Source organism: Saccostrea cucullata, unplaced genomic scaffold (genome assembly GCF_032062105.1).
Source record: "Saccostrea cucullata isolate Sc308-1 unplaced genomic scaffold, CSIRO_AGI_Scuc_v1 ctg662, whole genome shotgun sequence".
Classification (NCBI taxonomy): Eukaryota; Metazoa; Mollusca; class Bivalvia; order Ostreida; family Ostreidae; genus Saccostrea; species Saccostrea cuccullata.
The window spans coordinates 354,365-367,606 of NW_026932584.1; the positions used below are offsets into that span (position 1 = coordinate 354,365).

The window sequence follows — 13,242 nt, forward strand, 5'->3', positions numbered from 1 at the left end:
TATCCTAAGGCTTGCTTTGTGCAGGGAGCAGGGGACCGGAGGCAGGGTTAATGCGCAATCGTTAATGAGAATAAAAGGGGAAATCTGTGGAACTACCAACTAAATAGTCTCAATATGCACACCGTTATATGATATTTTTCTCCATGTCCAAAAAGCACTTTTTGTTAGTGTTTAGAGTTTCCTTAAGTAAGAGATCAAAGGCACCTCAAGTTTAAAATTTTCTAAAGAATTTACTTTGTTGAATGACATCTAGATAATAGTTTAAAGGGCTTGTAATTATTTTGCACGCAGTCTTTGCACTTGGGTAATAAAGAAAATAGAAATTCCTTTTTAAATTCTAACTTCTCTCGCAGACTACGATATTCTTGATATCCCGGTTTCAAACCACCACAAAAAGTGGCATATATCTTATTACAAGGGGCAGAGTTTGTTACACGATTTATTTATGACAAATGGAAACTCTGCCTATTTCAGATGTTCCTCAAACAAATCTGGTGACTTTAAACGCATTCGAATTGCGTCGATTGAACGTATCAAACACACAGCTTATCTGAGCAGTAAAATATGTAGATTTTAGTTGGATAGAGAAAAAGAAACGAGACCATCTTGCATAGGGCTAACATTTAGTTTGGATACATACAAACAATAGAGCCTTATGACAAGTCGAAGATGACTAAAAAGAAACTACAACGCAAATTGCTTTAAAAATGGCAGAGAAGTCTCAGCCCCAGAGTCGATAAAGATCATGAGATTTTAAGCAAACTCAATTTATCATCAAGTCAAATGTTGAAAGACGCTTTTCATCTTAATTGTTAGACCATTCTTTACACACTGAACACTGGGGGTGCCCACTACTCCATGGCATCTTAATTATCCATCTTTGATTTTTAGAGGTTTTTTGGTTGCTCTGCTATAAAATTTGTATTGTTAATGAACTCTTCAATACTGTTTTTATCTCTATATACTAGTATTTCATTTATGCATTTTGGTGTTGTTAATGCAGTTCTCAAGTTCTTTCAGAACATTTCGATCGTGTCGCTTTATTTAAAGCGTTTGTATACAAAAAAGTTTCTGCTTTTTGGGGACCTTTTTTCGTAGTGTTTTGGGGTTAAAACAGTTGTTGCACCCTGTAGTAGGCCTGGAATTTTTTTACGCTATATGATCAACGAATTTCAAGGCTATACAGATATTAAAATTTCAAAGAAATTCCAGGTTCAGTACTTCTCATCAACTGTCACAAGAAAGTGTACCTTAATCAGAATATAACAGATAAAAGTAGTTGTAAAAACTATATATTCAGTGGACTTTCCTAAAATAAAAGTATGCTTTAAAATTCACAACTAACTCTAAAACTATGGGATACAGTGATATCTATGATATTCCATCTTTTCTTCTCATTGATGTGAAATTCATAAAAAGGGTCTTGTATAACTCTGTATAAGGTGGTAAAATTAGAATCCTCCGCGACCGCGACGATGTGATGTTTTGTCGGCTTAGATCTTCCATTTTCTCTTCTACTCTGCTCACGTTTGACCAATGACCATCTGTTATAATGACAATAACTTTGTTCCTGTCCACACCAGATGAGAGGAGTTGAATTGATGCATCAGTCAGTAAACATTAAAATCCAATTTTTTCCAGCGATTAGGATTTTGTAAGTTTGCTAGAAACTGTCCGTCATGACTGTAATAAGCAAATTCGTTCACATCAAAAGATATTCGACCAAGTCTGATATCATTTTTCGTAAGAATGTATCTGTGAGCTATTTCTGTTGCAACACTCAGTGAGTACTGGAAGACAACTCCAGTCAATGAATTGTCCTGAATAATTATGACGTCAGTTTTGTTAGAGACACTGCAATCTGAAAACAAGTAAATTTTTTAATATAAGACGATGCTTTTTTGTCTCCTATATTTTGCATATATATTAAAACCGTTCAACAAATATTAACTTTTAACAATTGCTAGGCATAATTACATTTTCTAATAAATTGTCAAATACTTCACCGTCAAAGCTTTAATTATCATATTTAAATTCTAAATTCCAAGACTTCTAGGCAGGGATGCATGTTTATATGTTCTTCAGAAACACAATAACAATAAAGTAAATCTAATCAAACCTTACTTGAACAATCTTCGTGCACAGTCTTTTTTAAGATCATATTTATTACGTCATCATTAGACGAAGAGAATACTAAAGGCCCATAGATGTCCATCAGATTGAACTTTTTCTCAGAGCTTTTCCGGTGTATGTGGATCCCTTTGTTTCAAATAGGATTCTCGTCATTTCTTCTTTAATCGTTTCTGCTTTTTGATATTGGCCAAGTGTGATGTGTTCCAATGGTTCGAAGTCGTATGAAACAACCGCCATTCGAAATCCTTCATTGCCTAGAGGTAGTCGATCTATAATTCTATTCATATACTCTAAACATTTATTTGTTTTGTTTTCTAAACTTGACGAGGTGTCCACAACAAAAACAATATCAGCAGGTCCGGGATTGCAATCTAAAAGTATTTGTCACACAAGATTGTTTTTAAGAGTTTGCATGACTAAGATAATCAACATATTTAGAACGTATGAGCATGACAAGTAATAAATCGTTTGTCTTTTGGGAAGAGAAAAGGGGAATAAATATTTCATTAGGCCAAATTTTTTTATTAGTTGTTTTACGGATCCGCCGACCCCATTTTCCTAAGTTTTGGAAAAAAAATAAAAATTCCATTCAATCCTTTTTTTATAATCGCCGATCGAACTTTACTTCAAACATATTTAAAAAATCCGGAAATGACCGTACATTGTTTGAATTTTACTAAGTTGTGATCAGAATCATGTAAACGCTTCTACTATCGACCCTTTTAAAAAATCTCTGCAAGCGTTTTATAGTCAGAGATGAAATAAGTGTGACGGCCATGTGATAGCAATTCTCCCTAAAAAATAAATTGAAGAATTGAAAGATCAAATGTTCATTTTTACTTTCCTTTCTGCATTTAGAAGTAAATATGAAACGAAATTTTATTGGTTGTTTTGTAGAAATTAAAATAATCACATGCACACCCTACCTCGTCAAAAGTAGAAGCTGTGACCTACCATTTTCTACGGGAGGTAATCCAATACAAAGTAAAAAAAAAAACATAACCATTAGGAAGGATAACTCTATCTAAAGTCTGTTTCTTTATTTCCATCAAGTACACTGTATATACTGACTCTTGAAGGTTCATGTCATATTTCTGTTTCAGAGGTAGTTTGTATTCCCTGATGAGGAAAACTTGTAGAAGTCATTTTATAATAATCCGAAAAATAATAATCCAAGGCAAGATGTAGATGATGTAGACTTTTGAGTCCAAAAATAGTGTCACTGTGTTATACAATAAATATGCAAGTTGAAGGAGTCAGTTGATGATAAAGGGAGAATATTCCATGTTTTCAATCCAGTAGAAAGTGTAATTCCACAGTTTTATCCATCATGAAATAAATGTTAACCGGCAGATATTTTATGTCTATATCCAGTATGAAGTGTATGGTAAATGACTTTAGGTCCATGTTGTTATAATCAAGTATGAATTGAAGTGTAGATTCCATATAGCATTTCATGTAGAAATTTGCATATCCCTTCAACAGAGAGGTAAATTTCTCAATTGCAACATATGTAATTATGTAACTAAATTTTTTTTAAATCAAAGCAACTGTTACAAATATTTAAATCAGTATGCTGCATAAAAGCCAGCACTAGTCTTACTGATTATAACAAAGGGAGAACTTACAGAGAGTCTATAATAATAAAAATACTAGTTATTTGAGGTAAATGAAAGAGTATTCCAGCTGTTTAAGAATTTTTAAGATTGTGGAAAAGTTATAATGAAGGTTCTAACATTTGTAAATCCTTTCATTTGAGTTGTGAATATAGAAAAATATATTTTCTTGAATTGCATCAGCTTTTAGGGAGAGCTACAAACTGTATATTTATGTGGAACTTCTTTTGTAGGATATGGTACAAGAAAAAATGTGACTCAGAGGTTTATGCAAACAATAAGATTCAGTAGTGCGAAAAACCCGCGCTGACTGATTTTGTTTACAACAATTTACCAACACAGTCCAAATTAAGCATCCATCACTTTGTAGGTAAATTCAATGTCTTGTAAGAATTTAGGCAGATTCTAAGAATTGAAGACAAATGATATAGACTAAAGGTACATTTAAATGGCTCAAATCAATGTTTTTATCTTTATAAAATGTTTCTCCTCCATCAGTGCTGAATATCAATGAATAATAGCTATATATAAAGTGCAACATCAAATAGGAAAGAGCTAAAATTTATGTTTCTTATGAGCTAGGCTTGTTTCTGTGAGAAAGACTGAGATACATGTAATAATACAAAAGTTAATGCAAACAATTAGTATCAGTTAATGCGGAAAATCCCGCGCTGACTGATTCTACTCACAAAAACTTTTGTATAAAAATATTGTAATAAATTGTAATTTACAATTTTAAAAAAAATGCAAATCATAAAAGAAGACATTTGATGTTACATCTGGCAAAAGAAAAATCTTTTTATGCAAAAGTTTGAGATTTTAAAATATATAAAAATCCTACTTATTAAAAATTGAAAATTTGTATTTTCCTGTGCAATATTAATATCTTTAAAGAATAGGAAACTTGCTGAATTAAAAAAGTGAATGATACATATTTTGATAACTTTTTTGGATGATTACAAAAATACAGAAAATATTTTATACCTAAAAATTTAACATAGTTTCAATTGACACAGATTCTCATTTTTATTACTAATATTTTACCCCCTTGCATTGGAGTGGGAAGGGATATAGTAATTAGGCCAAGTGTGTTTGTTTGTACTTAATAAATTCTGCAATGGGAGGAAATGAAGAAAGAATGAATGTATGGAAGATAATTAATTTTTTGGTCTAGTCTGAACCAATCCGGCATCCGTGGCGGTACCAGGGATTTAAATCCCCGCCGGCACAGCTCCAGACTATGATGACCAATATTAGAAATTTCATTACAATTAGAGAAGACATTATATTACATTGTATTATTTCTTGAAAAATTTAGGATGTGGTTTATTTAAAGCACTTCAAAGTAATGTCCTCTTGATATAATGAGGAGTAACTTCACAAAGACTTAAACATACACACAGGTAATGTTCCTTTGATATAATGAGGAGTAACTTCAGGTAGATTTGATTGTATACACAGGTAAAGGTCCTTTGAAATAATATGTACTAATTGCATGTGCACAGAAAGCAAACACATAATTTAATATTTACATTTGCTGTGTTTTTCTAGTAAGCCAACAGTGAGATTGATTTGAAAACCATTTCCGTGTATAGTCACACGTAGAAATATACACGGAGAAACGTGCGTTAACATGACGTCACAATGAGGCTGCAGCGACGTTATTAAAAATGCAACGATATAGGGCAGGGAGAAATTCAAATATTAAGGATTTTTTGATTGGTTCTCAACATGTAAAATGTAAATATAAGGAATGCTTTTCAGTTTAGTGTGAATTATTGGTGTGTGAATCACAGACTTGCACGTAGGCATATTTTTCATGAAGCGCTAGGGCGCTTCATGAAATATGCCTACGTGACAAGTCTGTGTGATTCACACACCAATAACTCACACAAAACTTAAAAACATTCCAATAAAACCCCTAATTAAGCAATTACCTTTTCAACATATATGGCACAAACACACTATGTCGATCCAATATGCCTTGGCTAAACAAAAAAAAAATTACATCACTGTATACAATCACAAATTATTATATAAAATATGTATTGTAAAAGTTCCTATACATACTACATGTGATATAGGCCTAATATTGAAATAAACTATACACAGCTGATTGAAAAGGGAGGTAATTTTGCAGCACAAAATACCACTTCCATATTTCAAAAAAATCTTTACCCAAGATCGCTTCATTTATATAACTTGTTATTTTTCATATAACTTTTGTAAACATTTCCCCACTTAATAATCCATAGGTTGAGATAGGTTAAGCAGAAAAACATATGTAAATAATATTTTCTTGAGCCCAACATGTTAGACGTATTTAGAAAAAAATAATTTACTTTTAATTTAATGAACTGTACTGTAAAAACATAACAGAGTAATCACACCATATACCTGAAGAAATTAAATTTTACTTATAAAGACAATGTCACATACCAGATAATATCCTATCATAGGAAACAAGAACACCGTAGTGGTGCGTGTCTGTAAATGCACGGGTAAACACAGGACCAGCACTTCCGCTGATTTCCAGTTATCGTTCGTTAATTTCCCCTAGCGGACAGCAGAAATGCTACATGTGAAACATTTTAGGTTTTTCAAAACAGAATATAAATGTTTTAAGAACAGTAGTAAATGTATAAATGTATGACGGTTTTTATGAGCTGATCAGGCTGGTGATTATTCTATATATGATGTTATCTGATCAGCGAATGGAGTGTGGTGGTTGAGGAAATTACAGCCAAAACCAACGAATCTGATGTCGTCACTTGCACTCCATCCGACACCCATAACTTTTATTTGAGGGTTTGGCGAAGTTTTGAACAGTTATATCTAATGGTTAGTTAACAGTTCATATATTATTTAAGACATTTTTAAAAGCACATGTTTGACTGTATTTTAAAAATCTGCAAGACGTGTTGTCGTCAGAGAAACAAAAGATGTGTGAAAGAAATGTTTCTTAAAGTTTTAAATTTTAGATTTGGAAAAGGAACTGACTCATCAGGATGTTCTTAGACAAAAAAATGTTTGTATGAGAGTCATAGGAATGTGAAACCCAATGGGGATGACTTATCATTCTAGTAAGTTTATTTGTGTCCATTGATTGTGCACTGAATGTTTAATACTGTTTAAGAAAAGGTATTATCTGAATTTGATTAAACTTTTATTATTTTACAGGGGGTTGTGTAAAATTTGCTGAAGTGTGTCTTTCTGTGGCAATGTGGACGTAGCAGTGACAGGACAACCGTATCCAGTCATAGACATACACAGAAAAGTTTAGCATTGTTCACATAATATGTCTCTCTGCTCGAATCGTTCTCTTTTAGTGAGGAATGCCAAGAAAGACATTTCTGTGCAATGTTCTGAGGTTGATTTCCCCAAATGCTTTATATGCTGCATATCAAAAGTTTTGAACATTGAACACTTCTTCTTCTTTTTTTTCTTTTTTTTGTAGCCACCCAATGGACATTTTCCCCAAAAAAATCCGTAAAACAACTAATAAAAAAAATGGCCTTATAGTAAGTCTGTGTAAGAATTTGATGATAAGGCAACTTGCAGAAATATGACAAACCTATATTGCAGCTGGATTTATTGCTAAAAGTCAGTTCACATTCAAATTCGTAATCCATTCCCCGGGGTGTGCATGTTCTATTATTCATACAAGGCGAAGAAAGACATGCATTGTCTATTTACAAAAATATGCAAATTACATCCTATTTCAAAAACATTAAATTATTTTGCAAAAAATAAAAAAAAAATCAATTGCAAAGTTTATACAATATTTATATTTTGATGATTCTAGCTTCATATATATTTTTTCAGGGAGGAGGGGGTTAAACAATGATTTATAACATTATTACCGATACGTACACTGACATACATATCCATTCAAATTGAAGCAATGGATATCATTCCACATAAATTTTGAGCCATACATCCTAAATTCCATGCAACATTCATTATTTCTGCGGTTGTTGGGTTCATCTGCAAAAAAAGATATTCAATGACGTTACAATATCATCAATATCATATTTCTTAATATTTCCATTTCTATTTGCTTTATCTGTTGAAACTCTGTGAGTTAGTTCAGTTGATTTCTTAATCATTCTACCGGAATGTACATTTCGCCAAGAAGAGGAGGCCTAATATGCATGTATAGCTCGTGCGTCCGTCTTTTCTGTATGTAAATCCATATGTTCCCCTGATCATTTTCTGTATGAACAACAATTTTCATATTGTTTGGAACATATAAAACCTAACACCGTCGAGTGTGAAATGCAAGATTCATTCTATTTTTATCATCATGAGTTTAAGGGCCAATATCCCTCTGCTCCAAATTTCCCGATTTTTTTAAAATTCCAAATAATGATTTTCATCAACAACATTAATGAAAATTAAATTAGCATTAAATTCAAATGGAGAATAGTTTGAAGTATGAAGCGTTGCTTTCTTTTTCAGAAATGAATAATATGTCAAATCATGTTGTGAAGAAAATTTGATATGGTAAATAGAAAGATCAATTATTTTCTATCTCACGATAAAATTAGAAATACTGTATACAGGGAAATTTTCGCCCCCGTTTTATTTTCGCCCCTTTCGCCCTCTACTTGATTGGGCGAATTTAAAACGGGGCGAATTCAAATTACACCTCATAATTTCTTAAACAGAACTATGACTGGGCGAATTTAAAACAGGGCAAAATTGTTCACAAGTTCAAAAGGGCGAAAATAACACGGGGCGAAAATAACCCAGTATACAGTATGAGGTATATAAAGAAATAATATTTACTTTCATACCTATCTAATAAATTCTCATTAGAAAACATATCAAAGCGTAGCTTTTTAAATCAGAATTGATTTCTGTGCTTGTAAAATAATACGCATCAATAAACAAGAGTTATCTTTCGATCCATTATCGCCCTTGAAAATATTTTTAGTGAAACAAAATATTTATTAAATCTTTTTAAACAATTCTGCTTCTGAAATTTCTGTAACAATGAAATGACTTATACGTTAAGAGATAGAAATATCTCAATTTACACCATTTAAAGGAACTGGGTTTAAATGTTTTAGGTAAACTATTATAAATGATTTTAAACAAAAAATACGGGCAATAGAAACTAGAAATCCACATCTGAACGTTATGTTAGATTCGATTGAGTTGACTCTAAAATGGTCCTTGTGAATGAAATCTATGAAATCTAACATGACAATTCATTGAATTTCATGGGAAATTGTTTTCAGAAAGTTATCTCTCTTAGAGAGGGATATTGCCCCTAATCCCTCACTTCAGAGTGTAGACTGCTTTGGGGAAATACAGGTACGTACAGATGAATATTTCTAGACAACAGTTATCAAAAAAGGGAGATAATACGTACCATTTCGTAAAACCCAAATCGCGGAAAAGCAGTAAACAGTTGTCTCAAAAAGGCTACAAGGTTCCAAAATAAGCTAGCAATACAGGCCTTATTAAAAGGGACACAGTAAACGCAGATTCAAGCTTTACCCGGAGCCCAGTACCTTGGGCCATTCACATTGACAATTGTCCCATCTACCCAGGTAAATGTACCGCGATCGTTACATGGTCTCTTGCCTCCTATGTGATAGTTTCCTGTCAGAAGGTGTTCTTTAGAAACAATAGAAAATAGACCATATTTCAATTTGTATTGTCAGGAAATAAAATATTTAAAATTGGTGCACACAACAAATCAAATGAATTCTGCAATTCTGAGATTTTGGTAAACTTGAAATTGTAGTTAATTGCATACTTACTTACGATAAAGTCTTCATCTTCATATGAATGCACAGTCGCTAATTTTCCACCAAGGTCTTCACATCGGTATTTTGCCACATCCGAGGTTACACTTTCTTTATTAAACAAATAGGCAAGTCCATTGTCTGGACGAGTCTCACTTCGGTATGATACCCCAGTAACGGAAAACCATATACATATATCTTTGAAAATACATACATGTATTAACAAATGATAATTGAAGGTGTGTGTGAGGATGGGTAAGAGAGAGAGAGAGAGAGCACATACTTACTAAATATAATGAAGAGTCTCCCATCCTTCATTTTAAATGTGTTAAATTTGCATTTAGTCTTGAATTAGCTTTCCGGATAGCAATTCAGTATACCTCATTACAGCATAAAATTTAACCGTTTTACATTGTAATAGGTCTGCAGAGAAATTTCTTACAATTAAGCAAAATACAGGATAAAAATAGAGAAGAAAGATTTAAAATAGCCGAGCAAGTAATCTTGAAGACATAACGTGATTGATTTTTTTCCTTCACAACACAGAAATTTGATAACATATTGATTTTAGATACCGAGTCATTTGTTTACACAAAAATGATTTTGAAAAAAAACACTGAAAGAAGAAAGGAAAAGCAAATAATCTACAATATTTTTAAATACTTTTTAAGCATTGTACTCTTTCGTCGTTGTCATTTTCATTGTATACTGTCGCCCTGGAGAATTTTAAACTAATATGGAGACGCCACTACTTGCCAATTGGGCTTACTGTTTATATAGGTACATATTTTTTTCCAGGGTCGGCGGGAGTAATGAATTTTCCTTAGTTTTCTTAAATACGGTATCATGTATTACAATTTGTCGGTGGACAATGCTGCTTATGTAATGCGACGGACGTGTCCATCAGAAGGCCAAAGGTATCGATTGGTATTTGATAATGATAAAAGTATGACATTTAAAACTAAACAATTGTATGACTTGTATCACGTTTGACAAGCACGTCGTCACATGTGCAGCATAAAAAAGAGTATTTATTTTGAAACTAACGCTGTTTTCTGCATAAAACTAATTTTAAAAAAATACAAATCCTTATGATATTTTATCTATTTATTTATTTGCTGTGCAAAAAAAAAAGAAAACACTCGGTTAAAACATAGATAATCGTTTGAATTGTGTGTTCACTAGCCATTTGTGTACAAATGTATCATATTATACATCTTAAGAAAATTATAAAGAGAACAAAAAAGATGTTTCGTTTTAATTTCCCAATCTTTGTTTTGCAGACAATGATAATGTTAAAGGTGGTATGGACACAACTCAGGAAAGTAGAGAAAATATCAAAGAAGTTTGAGAGTGTATCACAAGAGATGTCTATACTTTGGATTAACGTCTAGTTGGCACTCGGGACACGGGTAATCTCGATCTAAAAACGGTGCATACCTGAAACAAAAGTGGAAAACAACAGATACCAGATGACCATATAATGCAAGTCAAATCATTCTTTGCACTACCATGTAGACGTTTTCAATGTTATTTGATATCCATGATTATTTCATGTGTATGGACATATATGTATATAAATATACATATTACCAGAAGTTGATTGCTAGATTTCTTCCTGCAGTTATGTTAGGAAAGGACTGAACTTCATGCCACCAAAAGGAGGGCAGGTACAGAATAATATATTTGAAAACTTACATATATGTATTGTCTAGGATTCAATTTAACATCCAGACGTATTTTGTTTATTAAAGATATATTTGAAAATTTATTTTACTTATATATCTTAAAAATCATTTTTTACGAAATGTGGTACATGAAAAATTGAAATCTATCGAGGAAAATGTTACAAAATGTTACATCTTATTAATTTCAACAAATTAAGGATATTATCAAGGATATTATTTATGTGATGTTTAAACTAAAACATAATTTAGTTATTTTGAAAAAAAAAGTAGTTAAATACCTGGGAAAGAAAATTATCACTTGCATCAAAATGCAATTTTCCAAGAGTTTTTCCGTCGCTAAGCCAAATGTTTAACATCTCCTTTTCTAAGAGACCCTTAAAAAGTATCTCTTCTTGAATATCGTTTTCCAGTTCTGGAAGATACTGAGGAATTGAGGCGTATTGTAAATACGCAGACATATTAACAATGGACCCATTAGAAATTCCATCCAAAATGTCCATAAAATCCGAAAATTTCCTTTTTTCATTAGCGGGTATTACCATCACCAGATCTGGTGAAAAAATTTGATCAGCGCCTGATTGAGAAAGCTTGAAGTTTTTACGATTTTTCCAAATGTTAATAGGTTCGATTCTTTCAAATTCATTATGTGGCGTGAGTTGGAACAAAATTTCGTGTTCGCCATATTTCTCTCTCAAGTATTTGTTTGACCATTTTGTATAAGCAGGCCAGTCTTTCAGAACTCCTTTGAAAATAACGGGCTTTGACCTTTTTAAATATTTGCGGAAAAAATCTTCACGTGATGGAAGGGGAATTCTATCGCATTCGGGAAGTCTTGGGATTTTATGAGCATGCAAATGGCGATCTGAATAACAAAAGTTATCATTTTCAGAACATTTTTGGAAAAACACATCTTTGGATTGAACATCAGAAACATGTTTAACGTAAAATTTTGATTGCAGAATCTCCATACGATGAAATCCTTGTTTGGATAAACCACCAGTAGCATTAAGAAACGCGCCACAACCCTGATTTAGAAAGTCCATCAGCTTTTCAGTGTGGAATTTGTCTTTATAAACAAAAGGAAAAGTACTTCGAGATTGCAGAATAGGATATAATTCATGTCTATCTTTCTTTATTTTCTCGAATAACACTACATTTCCAATGTGAATAGTTTCATTATGCTTTCCAAAAACTGTCTCATCGGGCCATCTGTCATTAATATCGATAAATCCAACCAAGATTCCATGTGCATTGTTCAGCAACAGATTTCTTAGAGACTGAAATTGTTTATACATGTACTCCTTCGAGAGATCAGTAACACTGCAACCATCAGTCACATAAGCAACTAAGCATGTAGACTTTGCTCTCCTTAAAACAAAATCTAGCGAAAAACACCCTGATAGTGCATACACACAAGAAATGGAATAAAAGCCACACAATAACAAAATATTAACTTGAATAAATAACCTTTTCTCGAACTGACTTCTCATTATGAACCATTATAAGTCAACTTCTGTATAAATTCAAAAAATGATTTCAAATCTGTTTTGGGTACTTGTTTGGAAAATGGCTCAGTTTAGTTCCTACACTAGTCGTTTTCAAAAATAGACATTTTCTACCTACATTGTAAACTATGCACACCTGTAAAGAACGCATACTTTCCCAGAAATAAAATGGGCGATGTTACTACTGCTTATTCCTAAAGATCGATTTCCTGTATTGTTTTCAGAGTCAGTTAAGACATTTAAAAAACATTACTTGGTCTGGTTTTCTCTGGAAGCTTTGGCTAATGAAAGGTGTTTTTGAAAGATCTATTTGAAGGAATTAAGCATGGTCTCTAATAAAGTCGGCAAGATCGATTGATCCTTTAAACAATAAATAAGCCTATATTAGTGTCATAAATACAAAAGATAATTATTTTAGATATCTTTCATGGTCGACTGCAACGTTTTCATTGACAATTTTGGGGGTTACATCAAGATTGCTTTGAGATCAATGATATATTTCTTCGCAAAAAATGGCAAAGTAAAAAAGTTATTTTTCAAA

At 32.4% G+C, this 13,242-nt stretch overlaps 1 protein-coding gene, 2 long non-coding RNA genes and 2 pseudogenes across 3 annotated transcripts; 1 reads left to right on the plus strand and 4 right to left on the minus strand.

Moving 5' to 3' along the window:
* The window catches only part of LOC134235492 (uncharacterized), a 61,617-nt pseudogene that overhangs the window by 32,956 nt on the left and 15,419 nt on the right, over nucleotides 1-13,242 (minus strand).
* Nucleotides 1,328-9,826, minus strand: LOC134235474 (uncharacterized; annotated as a pseudogene).
* Nucleotides 6,334-7,143, plus strand: LOC134235499 (uncharacterized). Its single transcript, XR_009985417.1, has 3 exons — nucleotides 6,334-6,590; nucleotides 6,731-6,832; nucleotides 6,930-7,143. It is a non-coding gene; the product is annotated as an uncharacterized LOC134235499 (long non-coding RNA).
* LOC134235484 (uncharacterized) lies at nucleotides 10,752-11,180 on the minus strand. Its single transcript, XR_009985415.1, has 2 exons — nucleotides 11,102-11,180; nucleotides 10,752-10,948 (listed from the first exon to the last, which is right to left on the minus strand). It is a non-coding gene; the product is annotated as an uncharacterized LOC134235484 (long non-coding RNA).
* Nucleotides 11,442-13,088, minus strand: LOC134235475 (uncharacterized). The gene has a single exon (XM_062717603.1). The coding sequence runs from the start codon at nucleotides 12,684-12,686 to the stop codon at nucleotides 11,442-11,444; it is 1,245 nt and encodes a 414-aa protein (XP_062573587.1). The 5' UTR covers nucleotides 12,687-13,088.